The following is a 17,262-nucleotide window of genomic DNA, read 5'->3' on the forward strand; positions in this document are numbered from 1 at the left end:
AAACAGGCAATTACAGGAACAGAGCGAAGACGCAATACTATTATTTAATTTATATATTTATAAATTAATACACAAAAACTCTATTAAATGTTAACAAACAAAAATAACACATATATTTAATTACACACGAAAACTCTATATAAAATATTCACACAACACAGAAATAAAAATATAAAACAGAATACACTTATAAACTAAAAAATATACATAGAGACACGTCTTAGCCGACTCACGACTTGATTTAATCTCCCTCTATATACTTGATACCACTATCTATCTCCAGACCCTGGAAGTGGTGCCATCTAGATACCAATAGTACCCACATATATATATATATATATATATATATAATTTTTTTAATTTCAATTAGTATTGTTGAATATTAGAAATCTCTTCGGTCACCAGAAATTATTACAAAAATGGACATTAATAAAATAAATATATAAAATTGTTTTCATGATAATTTAAAATTATAATATAATAATAATAATAATAATAATTTTTACATTACTTAGTTCATTAATAATGATATTTGCCACCAGTCATAATTTGAGTTATCTTTATGTGCATTTAACCCCACAGGGGGGTCGCGGCACAGTGGTGACGTGGCATAGTTGGATCAAGTATAATGATATCTGACAGTGATTAAAATCACTATAAAAAAAAAACGCTTCGATGCAAATCTTTAGATAGTGTTTAATTTTAAAAAATTGGTGGATCATTCCAAAAGCTACATGATCTGCTAGTTCATTATTAATATAATGAACTACTTATACATTTTTCAAAAAGTTATAGCATAATAAAGTTAAAAATGTAAAATACAAAATCGGAAATGTTCACACAAAAATAGCATTCGGTAGCCATTTTCACCTTGAAGATAAAATAAAGTCCGAAATTTTTTTTTTCATGATAAAGTATATTACATTAGCTTTAATTTAAGATATATATAAAAGTGTCAAACCTTCCGGAACACTTTCAAAAGTTAAGTTGAAAAAATGAATTTTTTGTAAAAAAGTTGTCATTTTAAATCCCCCCTTGTGGGGAGGTTAAGGGTTAAATTAATGAAAAAAATATACCACATAAAAGGTAATAATATCATGCATCTATATAAAAAAGAATTATATTGATATGTTCATTTTTGAAAAAGTTACGGCAGTTTTTAGTAAAAAAAATTGAAAAAATTTCGAAAATTAGCGATTTTTAAATTTGTAATTTTTTTGGAGATTTCCCCCATTTACGGGGAACGAGGGAAATTTTTTCAATTTTTAAGGGTAATGTCTTCGACTAGATACGATTTGTGATCTTTTGACGTATCGTTGAAAGAAATCCGTTCGGTGAGAGCTGAGAAAAAGTAGTAACAGACACAAAAAAACATCATAGTATAACCAATACCTTCTTATTTTGTTGTCAATGACCTTTAAGAAGTCTATGTCATAAATTTCATAAATTTCTGAACTTTACCAGCACACACTTTATGTGATTCACATGGAATGACCCCAGTATAAGTAATAACGGATATATAACTTTTTATACTAAATGATTGACTTTTGTGAGTTTTTCTTCAATTATGTTAATCTTATTATAAAAAAAGGTTTAAATATTAATTATCATAATAATTTTTAATACAACTCAAATGCATTATATTAAATAATAAAAAAAATTTAGATACTCAATAAACAAAAGATATGCAGGTTGTTAAATTTTGTTAATGTTATATTGTTTATTTTCATAGATCATAAAATAATATACAGATTGTCAGTCTTCTAATATAAATGTTATATTTTGTATAAAGCCATATTATTTTCATAGTTTTCATTTTTTTAGAAAAATAGTAGCTGTAATGACTATGACTAAATAATATAAAAAAAAGAATATAGAAATAAATCAAAACAATTGTTTTGAAAAATGATAAAACTCGATAAAAATATGTTATAAAAAAAATTAAAATTAAATCTCATTATAATGTTATTTTCATTTGTCTCTCTTTGTGAGAAGTAAAAAGATAGTAAGGCCTATAACCAAATAAAAAAAAAAAAATTGAATTAAATCAAAACAATAAAAAAAAAATATATATACATCAAATAATATTATATACATGATTATTTTATCTATTTGTAGATAACCATAATTATATGCAAAAAATAAACCTATAAATGATTCTTTTCATTGTACAATAACATTTGATCTAATAGGTTTATTAGGAGTTAACCGAACCAACTGTTTAAATTGGCCAAATATATATTCAATATAAGATTTAGTGATTATTTCTATACCAAACTCTTTACACGTCTCGTCATATATATCTTGTAAATATGGTATCAAGCTATGATCTAAAGCTGGAAATAGGTGATGCAATGTATGATCACCAAATGTCATTAATGATACGATTATATTGTCGAATTCCAATCGTTCTGAACAGGAATCTGTTTGATAAAGACCCCAGTCAACATATTCCTCACTAGAAAATAATAATAGTGCATTATTTGTTGTGTTTTCATCAGTATTTAAAGATTTCAGTACGTAAAATACAAATTTTATTTAAATGTTTATTAAAATTATTACATATTTGCAATTTTTGAATAAAAAAATATATAGTTCAATCGAAATAAATTTCAAGAACTTAAAAAGTTCATAGAGTTAACGTAAAAAATTAGTATCATTAAATAATCTGAACGTTTTCTAAATTTTACATTTTTTTTTAAATCTTAAGTTATATAATTCCTGTATTTTTTTTTTTATAAATTAGGAATAATAATTTCATTGAATTTGATTATTTCTAGATTCATTAAAAGAACAGATATAACTGTAAATTGGTCGTATGAACTTATTTTTTTTTACATATAAAATGTTTTATTCGTGAGTTATTTAATGTGATAGTATGTATTTTAAGTTTGTGTAAACATATAATATATTGTTTAAAATACCTTAGTTCGTCTCCATCGTGGAAGTTTTCGGGATAATGATGAGCTGCACTAAATCCTATGAAGGTAAATGTGGAACTTGTTGATAAAATGACTAATAGCCACATGATAATCACGTCAATATACGCCAAGTGACCACTTATTAACAATATCATTGGGATAATTAAAGCTATTAAATCAGCCTTGTCATTCTTGAAATTTAAAGTTCTAAAATTAATATTGTTCTAAACACATTGATAGAATATATATATATATAACTAAAAGAATAGTTTCACAAATATGAGTTAATTTAAAAATGATTGTAAAACAATATGATTTAAAAAGCTATATACAAAAAAATATTCAAGTTGTTTTAGCTACAACGAATGATATCTTTTTGAATTTATATCAACTATACAAGATAATTAAATTGAATATACTACGTTGAACATTGATATATTTTAAAATAAAAAATATAAAATGTTTTAGTAAAAATATCAAGTCTCTTGACTGATATTCTTACAGGTATCGATTGATTTAAATCCAAGTTAACTACAATTAATGTTCTTAAAACGAGACAGTCATATAAACTAGTGCATTTTAACCTCATAAATGTAATTCAAATTAACATTCCACAAGTCCTGGTGCAATTGTACATGGCCACAACATAAGAAGTAAATTTAATTTTTCCCCTCCAAAAAATAATTTTTATATAATAATGCATATAATTTTGCTGATTTCTGTGGGAGCTAATAGAAAAATTGGAGGCTTAGCTTTCCAAGCCCTCCCCTAGTTCGCATTTGGACTACAACCGAATTTAGGGTTACAAACACTATACATTTTTTGCGTTTACCTATTATAAATTTTAATAATTCTTAAAATTTATGGTTAAAACGTAAAATTATAGTTTCAATTTTCACGCGTTATACTAAAACGCAAAATTCGTAAAACTATTTGACACTTACCTTCTACCTAATTGACCAAGTGTAATAAAAGGATAGACTACTGGAGTGCAATATGGAAACCAACGAATATGGAACGGTTTATCGGTACTTGGGTACCAATGAAGAAAAGGAAACAATAATGTTATTTCCAAGTCTTTCACTGTATTTGTATAGATGTGATGACTGAATATGTGCGATATTCTCCATTCGCTGCAAGGTAAAATAAAGTAAGATTTAAATAGTTTTAAAATACTGGAAAATACTAGTTTGTTTATAAAATATATTAAATGTTTGTTAAAAACATTTATTAAAAAATACAAAATAATTTAAATCACTTATTGGAACAAGGACCAGTATGGGTTTTTACGCTAATTGTATAATTTTTTATATTCTTATTATACATTTTAGCTTCGATGTATAGTTGAGAATCTATTACTTTTACTCTTTTTTTTTTTTTTTTTTGTGTGTTAATAGGCCAAACTAGTTAACTTCTACTGAAACATTTTTGTTCAACGATGGGTTCAAAGATCACAATCGTATCTAGTTGGAGTTAAAAGCGTCATAATTATAAAAAAATCCCTCACTCGTCTTAATAGAGGAAAATGTTCCAAAAATTATGGTTGTTATAAAACAGTCAATTTTGAAATTTTTAGAGTTAACTTTATATTGAATTAACTTAATAAAATCTTTACAGAATATTACAAAATTTTTATTGACAATATTTTAGATGTTTACCTTGATAATGACATATTTTTTTTTTTTTAACCATTTATTAACTAATATATAAGAAAAAGCTTAAAAATCACATTAACGTTTTTTTCTTATGCCAAGGTGTTTTAGAGTGTTAAAGTCAAAATGTTTATAATTCTCTGTAAACATGGCCAATTATGAAGCTTTTTACATAGCAACAGAGCAACTATATCATTCAAAGTTTTTTTATGTACTATATGTTCAAAAAAGAAAGACGTTTTGACGACTTATCTTCTATTAGATATGAAAATTTTATCATTATATTTGCTTCATTTATTTGAAAAATATACAGATCAAAACATGGTTTTAAGTATTAATACTACATTAATTGAGTAGGCGCGTGCGGCACCTACTCCCAGTCCAACACACATAATCGGATTGCACTCTTCCTTCCTTCTTTTCACTGTTTTATTAGTGTATTTTTTGTTTGTTATTTGAAGTGATTTCGGTTTTTTTTGTGTAAATTTTTGTTAAATGAAGAATGAATCTACTAACAAAGATTCATATTTATTAAATTGTTATATTGGGAAGCGAAATTTAAGTTAATTTTAGTATAGGAATAGTAATAGGAATTATTTAACAATTGTATTTTGTGTTGGTGTATATAATTTTTTTCAGGTGCTTGCAACTTGTCAGTGCCCACTACCTTACTATTGTTACTATTGATAATATTGTTAATTGTTTTATTATTTCTAATCAAAAATACATTTAGATAGTGAAACATATTTCTAGTCACAGTGTGCGCTAAGTCGGCACTTTAATTATTGTATTTTTGTGTTGTTCACTGTTGGCCTTAAGTAGGCAAACATTTTCTTCTTATATTGCTAGTCGCAGTTATAAGTGTATTATATTTAATTTCATTTATTTCACCAAAGTTCCTATACATTATTTTATTAATCAATTTTTTTTATTAGCTTTAATATGTATTAATCAATTGGTGTTTCGAGAATTATTCGTCTGTGTGTTTTTATAATAATCAAAAGAATTTTATAGTAAAAAAAAAAGAAAGGGTTATTATTGTTATTAGTTATAAAGATTTATTATTATTATTTATTCACATTATTATTGCTGTTTTGTTTTTTTTTAGATTTAATTTTTTATTATTGTTTGGCCTAAGTGGAAAATTTTTATCTATTATCTATTGATCCAAAGGGGATTTTATTGTTGAATTATTTTACAAATACAAGTTTGTAATACGTCATTTATTCATTTATTTATTTATTTCTTAGTTTTAATTAGATTATCATTGTTACCTGGCCATATCATTTCCCCGATTTGCGTAGTCGAAACCAGTGATGGGCATTTTCGAATATTTTAAACTATCGAATAGTTTTTAAAAATATTCGATTAGTTCTAATTAAAATTTTTATTGAGTACAATTAATTATAATAAGAAGATAATTAACGAATACTTAAAATAAATTATTATACAATTAATAACAGTAAAAAGTACCATTTTATTTATTTTTAATTTGTGAGTCGTTGGTAAAAACTGATAAATATGGGTTGAAAATTAATAAATATAGTTTAAAAAACTAAAAAAACACGCTTTTAAAGTACATCGAACTAAAAAGTTAAAAATAATTTTTAAAATAATTATGAACAAAAAATACTAGTATTATTGTGATAAAAGCGTGGGTGCTTTGTGCCATATTTTTCGTATATTGAGCGCCCGACGCTTTTATCACAATAATACTAGTATTTTTTGTTCATAATTATTTTAAAAATTATTTTTAACTTTTTAGTTCGATGTACTTTAAAAGCGTGTTTTTTTAGTTTTTTAAACTATATTTATTTTTTACTTTTTAGTTTCATGTTATGATAGTAGTTACTATCAATATCATGGTTGTTACGGGTAACGGGAAATCAGGGTTCGATTCTGGGGAGGGAGTCTGAGAAACGGCTACCACATCCAAGGAAAGCAGCAGGCGCGTAAATTACTCACTCCCGGAACGTGGAGGTAGTGACGAAAAATGACGATACGGAAATCATCCCTCGTAATCGGAATGAATACTTTATATCTCTTAATTAGAATAAATCGTGTTAATATATTAATTTTAATAGTAATTAGAATATATATATTTATACAAATAATGCGACTTAACTACGTAAAAGTATCATGCACTAAGTATAGCTGTGTTTTATGGCCGGGCGGGTCGGACTAACGTTATACCCGAGGTATAAACGGCGGTAGGAATATATATATATATACGTAAGGCGCATTAGACGCGGGCGTTATTGGTCAGTCAAAATAAAAATTTGTTTACATATATATAATATTGATGACAAGCACGCGTGTACGGGTACGATAACTAAAAATAAATTTTTATAGGAATAGTGTACCGTCGTATTGTGAGCGAGGCGTGGGGAGGGGTGAATGCGTATAACAGTCTAGTCTAGACAACGGAATATGCGATAACGCGTGGCGTTTGGAAAGTTACATACAAACAACATACAACATACAACATACATGTGAAACTAATAAAAGCGTATTAAAAAGCAGTTCTTTTTTCCGATGACTAATGATATATTGTCAGTTTTATCGGAAAGGTTTGTTCTATGCGCAACAGAAGTACTCGTAAATACTAAAGTCTTATTTTACACTTAATACCTTGTATACTGTTCTTAGTCTAGTATTATCTGCTCTTTTGTATTTATAGTTTTGCTGTTTTAATAACACTAACGATCTAAATAGGATTGTTTTAAAACTGTTTATTCAGGGTACGAAGATTATAAATAGGATACAATTAATAATAAAAAAAATTAGTGATGAGCATTTTCAAATATTTTAAACTATTGATTAATTATTCGAACTGTTTTTATACCACCGAATATTTTATTTTTAGCATAAACTATCAAATATTTTAAACACTATTCGAATGGAGGTACCGAATAGTTTTAAAAAATATTCGAATAGTTTGATAGTTATTATTCGATATTTCCCCATCACTAGTCGAAACCTCCCCATTCGGGGTTCTAACGTTTTGGCCAGAAGATCTTTCCCACTTCCTTATATAGCACACTTATAAATAGAATCATAGGTGCCGTGTTCGCGACATGTAGTTTGTAAAACTAACCTGCCCAAACAACTAAAATTAATTATCCAATCATTGAAAATTTGAAAATCCAATCATTAATCTATGTACGCGGAGGATTCAGAGATATTAATGTATCATATAACTTTCTTCCTGTTCAAATTTTAATAATGTTCAAAAAAACGTACGATATGAATGTATTAAAGCTTTTATGGATTCTTGTATTATTTTAAATGTTTACAGATGTTTCTATGTCTTTTTTTCTTGTTATTGATCTTCTTGCCTGGTGTAAATAGGTAACAAAGTCTTACTAATATTCCACCCACTTTCTCTGTTGTAATTTTCTGAACATTTTTTTATTTATATTGCTTTTTTGTACATTAGTTTGCCAAAATGAGCGTCTTTGTTCAATATTTTTGGACTTTGTCAAATTGAATTTCGCGTTTACTCTTTTTGTCATGTTCATCTACTACAGATTTTTCTGCTGTTTTGATAATTCACATCTTTTTCGTGTTCTTTTATTCTTGTTGCAATAATCTTCCTGTTTTTCCAATGTATAAATTACTACATGAATACAGCATTACATAGACTCCGGGTGTTTGCATTTCTGACAAACTATCCTTCGAGTTTCAAAGTTCAGTTTTGGTTCTTATTTTGAATTTATTTGCAGCTCTTGAAATGCGGCCGGTAATTGCTTGTATATAAGGCAATATTAGTACATTGATATGTATTCCTTTATTGTCATATTTGTTTTCGTTATCATTATTGAACGTAGTATTTTTTCTTTTTTTCGTTTCTAAGTGCCTTGTTCATGTTATTGATTGTGTATCAATTATTTTATAGTGCTTGTTGTAAATATGTTTTATTTCTCTCATGTAATCTTCGTTATATATTCTTACAGCTCATTGTAAGTTATAATCCCATTTTTTGTGAGGAGCAGTGGTGTGAATCGATATGTATGTGTCGGTACGTGTGCTTTTTCTTTACCCTCCTGTGCCAAAATTCCCATTTGGCTGTTTTTTTTCTTGTAAGTCCCTGGAGGAAGGTATTTGTTCATTTTTCTCAGTTTCCATTGTGAACCGTATGTTGGTGTGTATACTATTTAGATTTTTCAAGAAAGATTTTAGTTGATCAACGCCATATTGCCATAATATAAATATTGAACAATGAAGGTAATTTTGGTGAACGAATGTATAAAAAAGCAATAGAAATCGAAAAAGTCCAGAAAATTAGAAAAGAGAAAGTGGGTGGAAAATTAGCAAGACTTGGTTACCTATCATACACCAGGCAAAAAGAAGATCAATAAACAGCAAAAATAATAACTTAATGAGTAAAAAATTATGTTTAACATATCAGAAAATTGCTGGTGTAGAAAAGGAAGAGCTAAATGCCAAAAATTTCGTAAACAACAATAAAAACAAAAATCAGACGAAAACAACAGATAATGAACATCGACGTTATCAGCCGACATAAAAACAAACTGTAAATAAGCCAAGCCGACAGTTTAGTTACAACCACAAACTGTAAATATTGCTCCGATGGTAGACTTTGCAACAAGTCCGAAACTTCAGTGCAAAACTGAAATCATGGATACATCTTTAAACATTTCAAATAATAAAACGTAGTTCTTTAAACTTATATCAAATTTACAAAAGTGATTTTAATCACCGTCAGATATTAATCAATACTAAATTAAAATTATACTTCATCATCTATGGTCAACCTGACTGTACTTAAATTTGTTTTATTTAAAATTGAATTAAATGTTGGCCTTTATTGCGTAAAAGAATTTACTATAAGCTATCTAACATAGATTATTTAAATATTCAAAGCTTTGACCAAATCAGTTATTACTATGTTCAACAAAATAATTAGTTGTTAACAATCTTCTATTGACACAATTACTATTGACTATTGCGAATCTGTCAAAATAGATAAAATGTGTTATGTTTTATATTTAAAATAATTCTTTTAACTTCGATGTAAAGCTGAGAAGGTATTAATTTTACTATGATGTGTTTTTTTATGTCTGTTACTACTATTTCTCAGCTTTCACTGGACCGATTTTTCTCAATAATACGCCAAAATATCACAAATAGTATCTAGTTAGAAACATTCCCCATAAAAATGGTGGAAATATAAAAAAATTATATTGATTTGTTCATTTTTGAAAAAGTTATGGCAGTTTTAAGTAAAAAAAATTGAAGAAATTTCGAAAATTAGCGATTTTTAAATTTGTAATTTTTTTGGAGATTTCCCCCGTTTACGGGAAACGAGGGAATTTTTTGGGGTAATGTCTTCGACTAGATACGATTTGTGATCTTTTGACGTATTGTTGAAAGAAATCAGTTCGGTAAGAGCTGAAAAAAAGTGGTAACAGACACAAAAAAAAAAAAAAAATTTATAAATATATAAAAAAAAAATAAAACACATCATAGTAAAATTAATACCTTCTCAGCTTCCCATCGAAGCTAAAAAATATAGTTAAAAACTAAAAACACGCTTTTATAGCACATCGAACTAAAGAGTTTAAAATAATTTTTAAAATAAGCTTAAAAAAACAATAATAAATGAAAAATACTAGTATTATTTTAAAAATTATTTTAAACTTTTTAGTTCAATGTGCTTTAAAAGTGTGTTTTTTTTAGTTTTTAAACTATATTTTTTAAATATAGCTTTTGGAATAATCTACCAATTCTTTAAAATTAAATACTATTTACAGTTTTGCATCGAAGCGTTTTTTATGATAGCGATTTTAATCACTGTCAGATATCTTTATACTTGACCTAACTATACCACGTCCCCACTGTGCTGGGTTCTTTTTTTTTAAATATAAATTTTCCTAAAAATAATAACTCGAATCTAATATAAAATAAATTATTTTATAAATTAACTCAACTCATTTTATAACGATAGAATAATTAAAAATTATAAACTACTTTTTTATTAAAAATATTCAACATTTTGTGTTATGCTCTTATTCTAATAAATTGTCCAATTAAAATACATACCGCACAGAAATTAATCCTAGTTGCATGTAATACATTCTCCAGTTATCTTTCAGATGAGTAAAATTATGGCTAGCTACAGTACCTACACCTAAAATGATTCCAGATAATATAGCTAAAGAGTAAATGTTTGTTTTTGCAGCTAAAGCGCAAGTAACTAAAGCCATAAACATCAAAATATCGACCGTTAAAATAGACTTGAGAACAGATTTTTTAAGTTCTTTGGAAGAAAGTTTTTTAGCCACTCTGCATTTCAGTACATTATAGAAACCATCTGGTTTGAATGTAAATGGCGATAACCTGTTGGTCGTAGCATCACGAACGTAGAATTTATTTAAAATTTTATTTACTGTATCCATATTTATGTGATGGGATTCAAATAATTCTGTAATATCCGTCCCCTAAAAAAAGTTAAGTGTATAAATAAAAAATATTAAATTATATTAAGCTTTGATGCGAAATTGAAAACCTGAGAATTTTAAGAATAATAACCCGTATACTACCAGATATGTTTTCTTTTAAATAAAAGTATTTTTAAATATTTCAATATTTTTAAAAGTAATGACATATATTTTAGTATCATATTAATAGAATACCATAATAAAATTTCATTCTGATTATTATATTTAGATATAGTGGGTTATTAGGTTTGGGTTAAAAGAATATACTGAATAAAATGTTAAAAATATGTAAATGAATTAAAAATACAAACATAGTTTTTACGAAAAAAATATTTAATTGTTAAAAAAGATTTATAAAATGTAATGTGATGTTTAATATTTTATAATTAACCAAAATTCACTATAATTAAAATAATTTTTATAAATTTTAATAATTATTATAAAATGATTAAGTGAAATAAGGTGGGAATATTTTATATTAAATGTGTATACAAATCTTTTTTTTTATTTTTAAAAAATGTTATTAATATAATTAAATAATGTAAATTTATTTATAATCAAAATTTTATCATTTTTTGGCAGAATTATATTAAGATTAAAAATGTAATATTTCTTAAACACGGATAAATTAAAGTTTTAAGTTTTATCATAGAGTAATCGTTTATTTTAATTGTATCTTTAAATAAAATTTTATGAATATTATAAAAAATAGATAATTATATACATTAGTATTTAATATAATCTGGGTATAAGTTTTTAAGATTATGAAATTATTATCAGTAATGAAAACAATGAAAAATATTCTGGTATTATCCATTGGCATACAGGAAAAGTCTTGGTGGCCTTTCTACAAAAACTCATTAACATTTAGCAAAAGAAAAATCATTGATATTTTCATGATAAAAAAATATTGAAAGCACTAGAAGTTATAGTAACGTGAATACTAGTTAATATTTTGAAGTAATTACGTTTTATCAATACTACAGATATGCTTAATATTTTTATATATGTTTTACTGTAGTATCAAACGATAGCCGTATTATAATGAATATACTAGAAATAAATGTAATTATTTTTTCACTAATAATTGGTCATAATTGCAGAATCTTATTCATAGAAATTTTTAAAATAATCAATACTACTTATAATATTTAATAGTAATTTAGTATTGAGTATTAAGTAGTATTAAGAATTTTAAACATTTTCATGAATACAATTCTGAAATCATGATTAATTATTAGTGAAAAAAGAATTACATTTATTTCTAATATTTTCTTTATAACGCATCTATCGTTTGATACTTACAGTAAAATAAATATGAAAGAATTCAAATTTTTGCAAACTTTGGGATTTTGTATAAATTTAACTTTAAATTTTTGTTCAAACTTGATCTTATTTAACAAAATTTTAGGTTTTAGCATGTTACATTTATAATAAATAATAGTGCTCGAAAATAATCTCGGGTTGTGGATACAAGGTATTAGCAAGATAAGTTTATGGATTTTGTTGTCTATTATATTTTTTAATACCTTTATTTTTTGCTGGACGTCTTATATTGTGAAAGACAATACAAATTTAAAAAATGCTGTTTAGGGTTGGCGTTAATACAGGCCTTTTATAGTTGGTATAAAAGACGATCGAAATGCAGCATTAAAGATTAGATATTCCTGTCATTTAAGGCCTTTAAATGGGTTATCATATCATTGAAAGAAAAAAAAATAATGATATCTTATTCGCATCATAAATTTTGTACAAAATATTAAAGAATTTACCAAGGTAAATATGTTTAATTTTTTTTTAAATATGTTATTATAATAATTCATTATTGAACCATTATCCATATTCAAGCCCCTTGAAATGTTTTCCTAAGAATAACGTTATCAATAATGCATACTATTTAAATTTCCGTAATAATGAATGTCAAATAATTGTATTAAAGGGGATCAAAACCAGTAACATACAAAAAATTCATAGGCACTGTAATCTCATATATATTCTTTATTTGTATTAATTACATCAGGATATTATAGTGGGCTAATAGATATACATCATAAATGATTTTTTTCTTATTAAGTTTCTAAATTATAAAATATGAAAATCATTCAAAATTATAAAATAGGGTATGTCAATGAGGGATTTATCCTCCAGTAATCTCCCAAATAACTGACATTGTTCCGTAAAGCTATTTAGTAGCACAAAAATATAATACATATAAAATATTCCTCTATTTTATATCCATTAAGTTCATTAAGTCAAAATATCTATTGCATAGGAAATAATTAAAATTGTACTGACTTTAGTCAACTTAAACCATTGAGATCCACCAGGATGCTTTGATATCCATTCGTTAAGATCGTACAATTTATCATGTACTCTCCAAAGGTTTTCGGCGCCTTCTTCCTCTTGGCGTGCCTTCATCCATGCATCCGCAGTTAAAATATTTTTTTGGGTACATTTTAAGTTACTCAATAACTTCCAACTGCTATTTCTTGATTGAGGTGCCATCAGTTTATTTCTAAAATCCATTATGAATTAAATTACATGTTCACCAAATATTATTTTTATAACAATGGTCATTTAAGAAAAAATAACATAATCATAATAAAGCAATTAAAAACAGGCCCAGCAATTATTTTGGCCTAGGGTATATTTCAGGAAAATTGTTTAAAGAATGTTAATTACTAAAATAATTCTGATTTTTTATTTGTACATAAATAACAATTATTTTTCAAATCACAGTGTCTAATAATATTGATAATAAAATATTTAAACGTTTTATGTATTATAATTTTTTTCTTATAAATGAGTATTAATGTATTAGTATTAATTTCATAAAAATGAATACTGATATACTAAGATAAGACTTCAAAAAGGTAACCAATAATTTATAAATTAACTGTTTAATCAATTTAAAAATCAAATAATTTAAGTGCTTATAAAGTAAGCTTTATTTATTACAATATAATAAATATCTCCATTTTATTTTGTATTAATTATATAATTGTGTATAATTGTCTAAGCCCGCTAAAATTTGCACCTATGATCAACTATGGCATTTTGTATCTAAGGTATCTTTAGAAAATATATAATAATCATAGTATAGCAAGTTAAATCTAATTATTAAACCGGTATTCACAATGACCTTCATAAATGTTGTTATGAATTATAGAAAAACATATTTCATTTTTAAATTGTTTTAAGAAAGTGTTTAACTTAATAAGAATTACACTACCAAGGAAGGGTACTGAGGGGAAGGGGTCTTTACCTTTTACAAATTAGTGTAGTTTATAAATTGATACTTATCTAAAAAAATTACATTTTCTTTCGTTTTCTTGTTATTTTTAATAAATTATTTAAAAATACGGTTAAATTAAAATAAATGTAAAAATATTATGAAAAACAAAAAATATTTTTAATGAGAGAAAAAAATTATTGTAGCCTCCTTAATGTTAGAAAATTTATCCTACGCTTATGAGGAGGAAGATCATAACTGAAATAAAATAAAATTAACAAACTTAAAGTACATTTTATTTCTGAGAATGGCTAGTAAAAAATTTAAATATTCGCCTGAAGAACATCCCTAAATTAAAATCAATAAAAAATATGTTAAATTTGATTGTTAATTTACCAGTCTTCTAGTTGATTGAATTAGGGTGAATCACTTATAAAATCAGAAACTGTTAAGGAAAATACATAAAAAAATTTTTTTGTGGATAAAAACACAATATATATTAATTTTTGAATTTTATATTAATAAAATGTTACCATGTATGCCATAAATGTACGACTAAAAACCCAATAATAATTAAAAAGTCTTTACTTTTTGAAGGTTCTGGTTCAATTTTAATATTTGTTTTACTGAAAATAAAATTTTTTATTCTAATTTGGGTGTTTAATATTAAAAAAGTTCTGTTTTTATTAAGTTCCGTACAATATCGTGTAAACTGTGAATTTATTTAATATTTTGCAAAAAACGTTTGTAACTCAAAAGAATTTTTTTGTAGAGCGCTTTAACTAATATTCAAAAAAAAAAAAATACTCATAGTAATTTTTTTATTTTTATTTTATACATTTATACTATAGTTTAATTGTATTATATTATTAAATACTGTATACTATAGGTATATGTAAATAAAAATCACAAATATTAAAAGCGCAGTAAAAAAAATTACTGCAAGATGAAAATTAATAGTCAATTATTTTCAGCCTTGGCATAAATATAATAATTCTAAACCACTAAAAGACTTAGTGTTTATAATAACAAAAATTGTTTGTGATAATAACTGTTAAATGAAAAATTAAATTAGTTTTTAGTTATAGTAACTTTAAAACCTATTTTTCTAATCATACTTAAGAACTGCAAATAATATTTTTATTTTATTAAATTGATGAAGATTTCTTGTTTGTGATTTATAATTTAGGTATTTTTAGAGTATCATTATTTAATTATATTCTATATTATTACATAACGTCACGTAACATGAAAAACTTCCTTTATACAACAAATGGGAAATTGAAATTTTATTAAGACCGGTTTCAAAGATTAAAATACTGTCTAAAAAAATTAAGATAAAATATTTTTTTACATCAAATGGTAGGAATAACAAACTAAAAAAAGAATTACAAAAATAACCATTTTTGAGTTTGTGCACCGACCTGACAATATAAATATTTTTGTAAAGTTCATTTACAAATATCAATATTTTTGATGATTTTAATTATAACGTAAACTAATACTTACGGATGTAAATTTTATGGACAAAAAACTTACAGAAACATAAATGCTATACATTATTTGATTCACGACACTAATTCAGATTGTTATACAACTATAAAATTAACAATTAAATAAATTAAATTTGTATATTCATTTAAAGAACACTTTTTGGTTATTTTTAAATCAATCCATATAAAAAAAATTAAAAACTACATACTAAACACGTCCTTTACTAAGGAGTTTTAAAAGTAATGTGCGAGTTTAACCTTGGAGTTAGTGAGTTAGGTTTTATGACTTACATGTAGTCTTGGATATTGAATTCTTAATTTTTTTAAATCTCAATATAATATATTTTACATCAAATACAGGTATTCTTGTGTGACCTAATTTTTACGTAGTAATCAAATTGAAAAAACAATTAGTCTTTTAATTTTGTAATGCATTTTTAAAAGCATAATTAAAATATTTTCGTGGTATTTTGCAATACATTGTAGACTTTTAAATTTGAATGTAATTTTTTAATAATCTAAACTATATAATTATATTTGATGTAACTTATAAATCCGTTTTCCTTACCCAATTAAAGTTTCAAAAGTTAATTTGAAAAAGTTAATTTTTTGTGAAAAAGTTGACATTTTAAATCCCACCCTGTGGGCAGGTTAAGTGTCAGATTTATAAAAAAAAGTATACCAATTGATAGGTAAAGACATTAAACATCTATAAAAAAAAAAATTATATTGATTTGTTCATTTTTGAAAAAGTTACGGCAGTTTTTAGTAATAAAAATTGAAAAACTTTCGAAAATTAGCGATTTTTAAATTTGTAATTTTTTTGAAGGTTTCTTCCATTTACGGGGAACGAGGGAAATTTTTTCAATTTTTGAGGGTAATGTCTTCGACTAGATACGATTTGTGATCTTTTGACGTATCGTTAAAAGAAATCCGTTGAATGTGAATAATTTAATATAAACTGAACACAATTATATTAAAATTTTGACGGTCATCATTTTTTGGCCTAATTAGTTATGAAGCGTTTCAACGTATGACAACAAAAAATCTTAGTCTGGTCAGTGATCATCAAGGCTGAGCATAAACGACTTAATAAGTTAAAGGTTTCCTCTTAACGAAAATATTTCGATATTATGTTAACTCCATTTCTCTTTCATTTATTTAACGAACAATTAACGTATACAGACAGATGCATTAACATTAACTACTTACTTAATAAAATTTAAAAATAATATTGATATTTTATTAACATTAAGTATTTTAGCTTCGATGCGAAGCTTAGAAGGTATTGATTTAATAAGATATGTTTATTTATTTTTTAGCTTCGATGCGAAGCTGAGAAGGTATTGGTTTTACTAAGATGTGTTTATTTATTTATTTTTTTTTTTGTGTCTGTTACCACTTTTTCTCAGCTCTCACCGAACCAATTTCTTTCAATGATACGTCAAAAGATCACAAATTGTATCTAGTCGAAGACATTACCCTCAAAAATTGAAAAAA

The 17,262-nt window shown here is 25.1% G+C and overlaps 1 protein-coding gene across 4 annotated transcripts in view; it reads right to left on the reverse strand.

Annotated features, from left to right (window-relative positions):
• Nucleotides 1–38: 38 nt before the first annotated feature.
• Nucleotides 39–17,262, reverse strand: part of LOC126901546 (cytochrome b5-related protein-like) — a 21,610-nt gene continuing 4,386 nt past the window's right edge. Inside the window, exons 2-7 of one of the 4 annotated variants that reach the window (XM_050678064.1) lie at nt 15,809–15,866; nt 13,333–13,552; nt 10,640–11,037; nt 3,866–4,054; nt 2,925–3,128; nt 39–2,458 (exon numbers count right to left, since the gene is read on the reverse strand). In XM_050678064.1, coding sequence (XP_050534021.1) covers nt 2,164–2,458; nt 2,925–3,128; nt 3,866–4,054; nt 10,640–11,037; nt 13,333–13,552; nt 15,809–15,816 — 1,314 coding nt within the window. In that variant the 5' untranslated portion in view covers nt 15,817–15,866 and the 3' untranslated portion in view covers nt 39–2,163. Of the gene's footprint in view, nt 2,459–2,924; nt 3,129–3,865; nt 4,055–10,639; nt 11,038–13,332; nt 13,553–15,778; nt 16,004–17,262 lie in introns of those variants that run through there. The other 3 variants (XM_050678071.1, XM_050678081.1, XM_050678092.1) reach the window with 3 other exon arrangements.

Source organism: Daktulosphaira vitifoliae, unplaced genomic scaffold (genome assembly GCF_025091365.1).
Source record: "Daktulosphaira vitifoliae isolate Bord-2020 unplaced genomic scaffold, ASM2509136v1 Scaffold_1, whole genome shotgun sequence".
Lineage (NCBI taxonomy): Eukaryota > Metazoa > Arthropoda > Insecta > Hemiptera > Phylloxeridae > Daktulosphaira > Daktulosphaira vitifoliae.